Here is a 10,606-nt window from a genome sequence, read left to right as displayed (position 1 = left end):
GAATTTTGATCATGTGGCCATGGGGATGCTGCAATAATCGTGTGAAAAATGATCATAAATCATTTTTTTCAATGCCATTGTAACTTTGAATGGTCACTAAATGAACTGATCTAAATCGAGAACTACCTGTATAGGAATCATGGTGGTCTTTTACGATAATCAATCTCTTGCTTGGAAAACCTTCATATGTACTATTTACCAGTGTCTCTGGCTTTGATTTGAGAATTTTCCATTTCCCATGGGAAGTCTCTGTTTCAAGTTACTGTTAATGGAAAGCAGGATAATGATCGCATAAATGCATTTTGTCAACAGACAAAACAAGTTTCCCTGTGCTTTTTTCCAGTTAATGGAAAGCATGGAGCTTTGCCTTCCTAGTCAACTTTAAGATTTGAGCCTAAGTTCAGGAATCTTGGTCTTCCCTCCCTCCCTCCCTTCCTTCCCAACAGCAGCCCAAGACAAAATGCTTCCATCTCTGCTAATTCCCCCCCCCCACCATTCTCTCCCACTAATAGCTAAGAGGTTCTTAGTGATGCCGGCCTTGCTGCTGTCCTTCCTGAAGGTAGGAAACCACTGTTTTCATTATGTGTCATCAAGTCAGCATCAACACCTAGTAATCAGATAGAGCAGGCATGTCAAACTTGCGACATTACGTGACTTTTTTCCCATTGCCGGCAATGGGATGGCCTAGGTTTCAGAGTGACGCATCTAGCACAGGCATCTGGCACAGGCCGGCAGTTTGATATGCTTGAGATAGAGAGTTGTCCCCAGTCTGACCCTTCAGGTTTTTCAATGGAGGCATTCATTGTCACGGCAATCAAATTTGTCAGCTTTACTGTTGGTCATTCTCTTCCTTAGTTTTTGCTTGAGAAAGACTATGGATTGACTTGTGTAATGGTCCATTTTTTATTTTGTTTTGTTTTCTTGGCTGTTTATGGTATTCTCATGATTCTTCTCTATCCCCAAAATTCACTCTGAGGGAGTTTCTGATTCATGGACTAATTAGATTTCAGAACTAATTGAGTCACCTGTTAGAACTAGCCAAGATTATTGTGTTATAACCTTGTTTAGTTATGTATTTGATGTGTTTTTAATCCGAGGGTATTTTTGTATTCAATGCAGTTTACATTTTGAACAGAGCTGGGACTGCATTCCATGATGCACAGTGTATAAGTATTTGAAATAAATACTTACAATTCTTTTACTTGTAAAATATATTCTCCAAGAAATCAATAAAAGTTCTTTGGCCTGTATTAATTTTAAAGTGTCCTGCTACAATTAGGACACTATTTAATGTTCTGTATGTATACATAACTCCCCTATTTTATTTACTGTGGAGAGAGACTTAGGGAGGAAAGAAGGAGGGAAGGAGGAGGGGAAGCAAAAGGAGTAAAATCCATTATCCATTACCACTTCATTATCTTTCACTAGCCCATTAGACACAGGAACTAATAAGTGTGTTATTCAATTACATAGATATCAGACAGGATGGATTAAATAAGCATACTGCTGGGCTACTTCTGTGTCAGTTCTTGTATGAAATATGCAGGATTTAGTAGCACAACCCAAGCTATTTTTAAGTGCATGCCAAAAGATACAAATGTTCTGTATTAAGCGGTCTGTAATGCATCATGGAACATTTCACCATTCACACATTACTTAAAAAGCCCATTTTGGAGTTGAAACATCTTATAACTTAGTGTTTCTCAACCTTAGCAAATCGCTTCCAAATTAAGACGATTTAAATCCTTTGACCACGCGAGGAGATTTTTCACGCGAGGGGTTCAGACATCAGATGGAACGTACCACAACACATTGTATATAGGAGTTTTATTTTTGTCTGCTTTCCCGCTGAAAATCTCCATATCTCTACAGATAATCTTTTTAAATTAAAACAAAGCAAAACAGAATGACGACTCTTTTGATTATATTTCTGAATTTCAAGACGTGTATCTGCAGCGCCTCAGAGCTGAAATGGTCCAGCCCAGAAAAAAGCCAAGAAAAAGCCAAATCCTTCTCCACAGTTTCGGGTGCGTTTCGTAGTCCTGAAAAGAAAGACGGTGCCGAAGGTCTCCTCCTCCTTTTGCATCTACACGATGCGCAACTTCATACTGCATTGCGGCTTTCTTGGTGTTGCAGGTTTCTGCGAGATTTCCCCGCTTGCTTTTCCATCGAACACCTTTGGGTCGAGCCGGGCCGGGGCCATTCCTGTCACCCAGATTCATTTGCGCCCGGAATGCTGTCAGGACCGCCCTGATGCTGCGCTTAAGAGTCCTTGAATGGAGCGCCGAGATTCAAGTGATCCCGAGCGAGGGCGCGGTTCCCAAAGGTTGTTCGGCCGGCATCTTTAACGGCGAGGGAGAAGCTCTGCTGGTAGCAGGGAGAGCCCGAGGGTTGAAGAGCCGAAACGGTCCGAACCAGTGGATAAATGACGCCTCTCGCTGGGGATGGAGAAGCAGCTCTTAATAAGTGCATAGTCCCAGGGAACGCTCCCCCACTGGCGCTTGGCCTCTTTGAGATCCGATGAATTAGTTTCATCAGGAAAAAAGGGCTTCGGAAAGGGCTGACAGACTTCATAATTGCAGCTTTTAAGGAAGCCCCCTTCCGTCTCTTCCTCTCAAGTCTTTCATTGCTCTGTTTCCAGTTCCTGGCAGAAACTTTCAATCTGTGGAGTCTTGCAGGTTTTATTTATGTTGTATGCCTATGATTTTATCTGTCAAAATTGCCTTGAACGAGTTTCTGCCTAGAATGAAAGGGCATCCTGGTTGAGGATTATGGGAGTTTATAACCAATACATCTGAAAGGCACACAGCATGACCTGCTTCTGAGTTAAATATACCTTTTTTTGCAGTTAGTTGTCTCTCTTGACTAAATTGTTGAATGTGGACAATCTTTAGAATATTGAAATAGATTGATCCCTATTGCAACATTGATAGCTACTTAACAATTGTCTGCATCCAGGGCCAATGTTAAGAAGCTGTTTTTCCAGTGCATTGCTTTTTTAGTTTTAAACAGAAGAGAACTAATATGAATTCATTTTCTATTGGGCAAGGCAATCTGACCTGGGTCATGGAACTATTGAACAGTATCAATATTTCTCCAAATAATATCATAAACAGTTTCACAGACTACTCAGCATACCACTACTCAGCATACTTTTTCTGGATGTCAGTACTGTTCCTACTTCTTTTTTCCCCTGTTGTAATAATTCTTGGTTTTATTTATCTTTCTAATTTTCTCTTGCATATTTACAAGAGAAAGGTTACTTTAAAGGAAGATTATCTCAGTCAGTCATGGGATAATGGACGGAGAGCTGTGGCTCACCTTTGGGACATGTATGGTACAGTGTGGCATGGTAAGTTTAATCTCTTCCTTGATCTGCACGTTGATGTGGATTTGTTGACAATACCACAGTGGTTTATAGTATTCCTTAAATGGCACAGGAGGAGAATATGCAGCACTTATGTGATCTTCACAACCCTCCATAAATGTCATCAAGTTGCATTGTTTAATGTGTGGGGATTTAATGTAGACTATCTAACTAATCTTCTTGGTGATAAATGTTATTTTGCAGAAGCAAAAGGAAGTATTAAGAAATAATAAAAATTGCACTGCATGTAACTTATTGGAAGAATGCAGGCAATAAGATGTTGGCTTGCAAAAAAAAAAAATAGATTAGAAACCCTATCTTGTTAGAATAGCATGAAGACGCTTGGGTAAAATTGTTTTGGTTGATTCATACCACTATGTACTAAAACTGATCAGTACTTTTCTTATTCTTAGTGGAGAGTGCTGCATAGAAACAACTGAAACTCTTATCTTTCTAAGATGTGTAGATAATATCAAATTTAGGTTTTGTTTTGGGTAAGACCTCTTTATTGTCCAGATCCTTGGCATGTGTTTTAAAGGCCAATGCTGTCTTTGGCTGAAAAAAAGTGAACTCAGGTAATGATTTACTAAAGGCTATATACAAGTGTATATATTTCTAAAAGAGTTCAAGAGACTGCATTGCTTCATATCAAAAGATATGGAAGAGGCATGCATAACAGTTGGAGTTTCCTCAGAGAAGGTGCATCTTTTCCTGTGCTCACAGTTAATTTTGCAGATCCAGAAACAATGCATTTGACTTAAGGAGACGCTAATAAGTAATAACAAACTACTTTGTGGATTGGCACCAACTTAATTCAAAGTCATTTTTCCCCTTTCATACTGTTGCTGCTATTCCAAATATGGGAATATTTGCTTATGTTGTTCTAACTTATAAACACTTCTTTTGAAATGAGCATTTGGCACATAACCAAATGACCATGGGGTAGCTATTGTGTATTATGTTTTGCTGTTGCTTTATTTTAATGTTTGGTTGATTTCTATGGGAATCTGAAATGTGCTACTTAATTATTTATTAACAATAATTATCGACACCCAAATCTACATGACTCTGTGTTATGAACTGATATTCAAAAATATATATTTCCCAGAATAATTCGAATGGCTGGAATAGAAATTTGCAAAAAATAAAAAATAGAGCTAATCAATGCTTATTAAATTTTTGATTGTATTAAAGCAATACTGAAACTCCTATATTTTATACTTTAAACAGGTTATGAGATACATGGGATGGATAAAATACCAGAAGGACCAGGGCTTATCGTATGTTATCATGGAGCCTTTCCGCTAGACTATTTCTACTTTGTATCTAGATTATATTTAAGAACGGGCAGATTTTGCCACACAGTGGTTGATTACCATTTTTCCAAAATACCAGGTAAAATATATTATCTGTGCACAAACACTGCATTGCAAACCTTTAACACAGACATAATTACAAATTATTTAAAAAAAATTACATAGTTTCTCTAAAATTCAAGCTTATCTGGTTTCTTGAATTATTAAGCAAATCTTGTATCTTTTGATATTTTGATTGTTACTGAAAAATACAATCTTTGTTACCTGAGCCAAGCTTAGGTCTGTTCCACTATTACTAGCATCTTATCCAGTGCTTTTTTTGTAAAAAAAAAAAAAAAAAGGTGCTGGAACTCACACACGTCATACAACCCGCCTGGCCTACCCTACAAGCTTTACCTTTATAGTTGAAAAAAAAAACCTTTTAATTTTTAACATATCTAAAAGACTAGGATTTTGTTCAAGGTAAGTTAATACTATTAATGTTACCATGCACAAATCCATTGAAAAAAGATGCCAGAACTCTGTTCCAGTGTGTTCTATGATAAAAAAGCACTGATCTTATCTAAGGTAACTTAGATAAAACAATGTTTCTTGGTCATTTGAGAATGAAAAATGTCCAAGCAAACTATTGAAACTATTCTGTTTCTCTTTGCTTATATAATAATAATAATAATAATAATAATAATAAATCTTTGTTTTAAATGATTAAATCTTCAAAACATGTACAATTTTATTCTTATACTGTTTTGCTCATTCAAATATTATCTAACAAAATGCTTCCTAAAAATAAAAGGGTTTTTCCCTGTTGATTTTGTCCAGATTTTTTTTACTCCTCATCTATTGGGGAAAAAAATCTTTTGCAAATTTGTATGATTTTTGTATCACTTTGTATCAACACTTTGACTGAAGAGCTAGTCTTTACTAGAAATGAATAACCTGCTCTGTCCCCCCAAAAATATTGACGGTGATTTTTACCTTCTGTGAGTTACTGTATAAAATCTCAATTCAGTAAGGGGGAAAGTGACGGTTGTGTGACAGTAATGGGTAAATTTATTTATTAGTATCGCATCTTTATTATTTTTACAAATAACTCAAGGCAGTGAATAAATCCAACACATCTTCCTCCTATTTTCCCCATAACAACAGCCTTGTGAGGTGGGCTGGACTGAGAGACAGTGACTGGCTCAAAGTTACCAGCTGGCTTTTATGGTTAAGAACTATGATCTCCTGGTTTCTAGCCTGGTGCCTTAACCTCTCGACCAGATTGGCTCTCACCATGCCATCCACAACAAAGGTATAACGAATGACATTAGTCTGTGCAAACTGTCACTGCCTTTTCCCATTTAGTGTAGCAGTACTATTCCAGTTTCATACATTTTACAGTCAGCAAGGTAATATAAGCTCTGCCAAACCTGTTTAATATTTGTATCCTGTCTGAATATAAAAGACATTATGTTCTATTAAATGTATTGCTGAGTATACATTTAAAATATAAGGTCCCATCATTTTAATCACACAATTTACTTGTAAATTATGTTTGGATCTGTCAGCCTTATGAAATGGACCAAACTATGAAACCAACTCCACAGGAAGACTATAACTTTTTAACTTCATTAAGATAGGACAGTGATGGCGAACCTCTTAGAAACCGAGTGCCCAAAAACTGCTCCCGCCCTCTCTGCCCCCACTCTGTCCGCTCCACCCTGCCCCTACCCCCCACCTGCCTACAGGGCCACCCACTGCCTCCATGGCCAGCTGAAGCAGATCGCCCAGGTGATCCAGCAGCGCCATGGCGACCATGCCCTCCATCCGTGCCATGCAGCATCATCTCCATGTGACAGGGCATAAGGGTGGAGTCTTGTCCCCACTGCCCGGCTGCCATGTCCTTGCCTGTGCTATTTCACATGGGCGGGGCTGGGGCGACAGCACGCGTGCCCACAGAGAGGGCTCTGAGTGCCCCTCTGGCACACCTGCTATAAGTTCACCACCACTGAGATAGGAGATGGGCTATAGTAACAGAGTCTTTCCAACCTGTCTACAGGGGCAAGCCAGATTTAGTCTCTTAATACTACTTCCTTTTCCAGGATTTAAGGAATATATGTGCCCTTTTTTCTGAAGTTTGGGTTTTTGGTAGAAAACTATATTTAGTAATATTTCAGATAAAAATTAAATTATATCCATATTGTATGAAGCATTTGTGTATTCATCCAGAAGCACAACAAGGCAGCTGTGTTCCTTAATAATTATGTTAAAAACTTATAAACTTGTTTCTTTGTATGATCTCTCAATCATTGAGTCACAGGATTTAATTTTATATATGGTATACAAAAGTGAACTCAAGGGAGGAATACTTTTATTTAAGTGTGTAGAAGATCTGGACAGACTTAACAATGGGCGCTATCTAAAAAAATGAAATTCAATGGTGAAAAAAGTAAGGTTCTACATTTAGGCAAGAAAAACCAAATGCACAGGTATAGTATAGGTGGTACTTGCTCAACAGTAGTAACTGTGACAGGGATCTTGGAATCCTAGTGGACAATCACTTAAATATGAGCTAGCAGTGTTGCTGCAGCTGCCAAAAAAGCCAACTCAGTACTAGGCTGCATTAACAGAGGGATAGAATCAAGATCACGTGAAGTATTAATACCACTTTACAATGCCTTGGTAAGGCCACACTTGGAATACTGCATCCAGTTTTGGTCCCCACAATTTTAAAAAAGATGTTGAGACTCTAGAAAGAGTACAGAGAAGAACAACAAAGATGATTAGGGGACTGGAGGCTAAAGCATATAAGGAACAGCTGCTAGAATTGGGTATGAAGAGAAGGATGAGGGCAGACATGATAGCAGTGTTCCAATATCTCAGGGGTTGCCACAAAGAAGAGGGAGTCAAGCTATTCTCCAAAGCGCCTGAAGGCAGGACAAGAAGCAACAGATGGAAACTAGTCAAGGAGAGAAGCAACCTAGAACTAAGGAGAAACTTCCTGACAATTAGAACAATTAACCAGTGGAACAACCTGCCTCCAGAAGCAGTGAATGCTCCAACACTGGAAGCCTTTAAGAAGACACTGGACAGCCATTTGTCTGAAATGGTATAGGGTTTCCTGCCTGAGCAGGGGGTTGGACTAGATGACCTTCAAGATCACTTCCAACTTTATTTTTACTATTATTATTATTATTGATCATCGCACAGTCAACCAGATGTTCAGACTGGGTTTGGCATTTTGTCTACCTATCGAGTCCTTACCCAGGACCTGGGATTGGCAGATGTGGATGTTTGATGGTATTACAGATATCGTCGCAGGATGGAAGCAGTTCCTAATAAGGCCGCCTTTTGCAATTGACTAATATCGAATTTGTCAATGCCAATGGTGTTCAAGTGGTGCTCCAGTTGTTTTGGGATTGCACCCAAGGAGCCTATGACTATTGGTACTACCCTTGCTTGCTTTTGCCACAGTCTTTCTATTTCTATTTGTAGGTCTTTGTATTTTGTTATCTTCTCCAGTTCTTTCTCTTCTATTCTGCTGTCTCCAGGCACTGCCACGTCCACTATCCAGACTTTTTTGTCTTTCTTATCGACAATTGTTAAGTCTGGGGTGTTATGTTGCAGGTGCTTGTCTGTTTGAATTCTGAAGTCCCAGAGCATTTAATTTTATCATTTTCTATGACTTTCTCTATTTTATGATCCCACCAGTTTTTGCTTACAGGCAAATGATATTTTTTGCAGATCTTCCAAGGCACCATTGTTGCTACTTTGTCATGCCGCTGCTTGTAATCAGTCTGTGCAATCTTCTTGCAACAGCTTACCACGTGGTCCACTGTTTCTTCAGCTTCTTTGCATAGGCGGCACTTACTGTCTGTTGCTGTCTTCTCAATTTTGACTTTGTATGCATTTGTCCTTAAGGCTTGGTCTTGTGCAGCCAGAATTAGTCCCTCGGTCTCTTTCTTCAATTTTCCTGCTCTTAGCCATTGCCAGGTTTTATTGTTATCTGCTTTCCCAGCTATTTTTTTCATGTATTGGCCATGTAGTGCTTTGTCTTCCCATGCCTCTATTCTGTTCTTCATTTGGTCTTTCTTGTAGGCCAGTTTGGTCTCTCCAGTAGTCAGTAAGCCTTCCTGATATACTAATTTCAGTGCATCTTCATCATTGTTCTTCAGATATTCTTCCAAAGCCATTTTTTCTTCTTCAACCATCTGATGTACTTGTAGCATTCCACGCCCACCTATTTGCCTTGGTAGATAAAGTCTATCAATGTCACTGCGTGGATGAAGGGCATGATTCATTGTCATTATTTTTCTGGTCTGCCTATCCATTGCTTTTAGTTCTGCTTGAGTCCAGTCCACTATTCCAGCTGTGTACCTAATGACTGGGATTGCCCAGGTGTTGATTGCCTTTATGGTATTTCCTCCATTGAGTTTGGACTTTAAGATCTTCTTCACTCTCTTGATGTATTCACCTCTAATCTTTTTCTTGACTTCAGTGTGCTTGATGTCAGCTTGAAGGATACCCAAGTATTTGTAGTACTCTTCCTCATCCAGACTCTTAATGTTATTTTCGTGGGGCATCTTGATTCCTTCAGTTTTCACTATTTTTCCTTGTTTGATAGTAAGTGTGGCACATTTGTCCAAGCCAAACTCCATTACAATATCTTGGCTATATATACGGACAGTGTTGAGCAGCGATTCTATTTCAGATGATGTTTTTCCATACAGCTTCAGATCATCCATATAAAGGAGGTGGATAGTCTGGCAGATGTTTTTGATGTTTGATAGCCATGTCCTGAGTTATTCAGTATTGTTGACAGAGGAAACAGTGCAATAACAAATAGTAATGGTGATAATGAATCTCCTTGAAATATTCCTCTCTTGATATTAACCTCTCCCAGCCTCTCACCATTGATCTGCAACTGTGTCTTCCATTGTGCCATCGATCTTTGCACAAATTTTCTGATGTTTCTACTGACTCCTGTTATTTCTAGGCACTTGATTATCCAGTCATGTGGCAGAGAGTCAAATGCCTTTTTGTAGTCAATCCATGCCACATTCAGGTTGGTCTTCCTTCTCTTGCAGTTTTCCAAGATCATTTTGTCTATTAGGAGTTGATCTTTTGTTCCTCTGCTATTGGGGCGGTTTCCTTTCTGCTCAGGTGGGAAGAGATTGTTTTCAACTAGATGCTGTTGTACTGCATCAGCTACCACACCAGTTAGTAATTTGAAAGTTGTTGGTAAGCAGGTAATTGGCCTGTAGTTACCTGGTGTTGCCCCTTTTGCTGGATTTTTCATTATTAGGTAGGTTTTCCCAGTTGTTAGCCACTTTTCAATTTCTCCTCCTTGTAGTATATTGTTGAACTGCTTGGCAATGAGTGGGTGTATAACAGTTAGATGTTTCAACCAAAACCCATGCAGTTCATCTTCACCTGTGCTGACCAATTTTTGATTTTCTTTGCTCTTTTTTCTACCATTTTTGTTGTTATTACTAGTTCTTTCATTTCAACTTCTGTTTTATTTGCATCCACCTCTTTTAACCAAGCCGCATCCTTGTTGTATTTCTTTGGGTTATCCCATATCTGCTTCCAGAACTGCACTGTTTCTTCCTTGTCAGGTACTGGACTGATTCCTTGCAGTTTCTCCATTGATGGATTGGTAGAAACGTTTCTGATTGGATTGAAATTGGAGGTTCTGCCTATAGTTTGCAATTCGAGCTTCATATCTACTGATTTTCCTGGCTATAGCTGTTATTTGTTGCTTTATTATTTCCAGTGCTTCCTTGATCTTCCTTGTTTCTAAGTGGTATTTCTTGATTAGGTATTCTTTGGTCTTCTTGTTCTTCAGCTTCTTTTCTTTCATCTGTTCTAGCTTGCTTGCATGTGATCTTAACTTGCTGATCTTATTTTCTAGTCTAACCTTCCATTTTTCTGGTGCACT

General features: G+C 38.8%; 1 protein-coding gene across 2 annotated transcripts in view; it reads left to right on the top strand.

Annotated features, from left to right (window-relative positions):
• Nucleotides 1-1,378: 1,378 nt before the first annotated feature.
• The window catches only part of LOC120311663 (transmembrane protein 68-like), an 80,970-nt gene continuing 71,742 nt past the window's right edge, over nucleotides 1,379-10,606 (top strand). For both annotated transcript variants that reach the window (XM_039351404.1, XM_039351405.1), the window contains exons 1-2: nucleotides 1,379-3,352; nucleotides 4,598-4,762. In XM_039351404.1, coding sequence (XP_039207338.1) covers nucleotides 3,025-3,352; nucleotides 4,598-4,762 — 493 coding nt within the window. In that variant the 5' untranslated portion in view covers nucleotides 1,379-3,024. The remainder of the gene's footprint in view (nucleotides 3,353-4,597; nucleotides 4,763-10,606) is intronic.

The sequence above is a fragment of the Crotalus tigris genome, unplaced genomic scaffold (genome assembly GCF_016545835.1).
Source record: "Crotalus tigris isolate CLP2741 ecotype Arizona unplaced genomic scaffold, ASM1654583v1 scf7180000018371.15429387391:27106975, whole genome shotgun sequence".
Lineage (NCBI taxonomy): Eukaryota > Metazoa > Chordata > Lepidosauria > Squamata > Viperidae > Crotalus > Crotalus tigris.
This window is presented reverse-complemented; position numbering and strand designations above follow the sequence as displayed.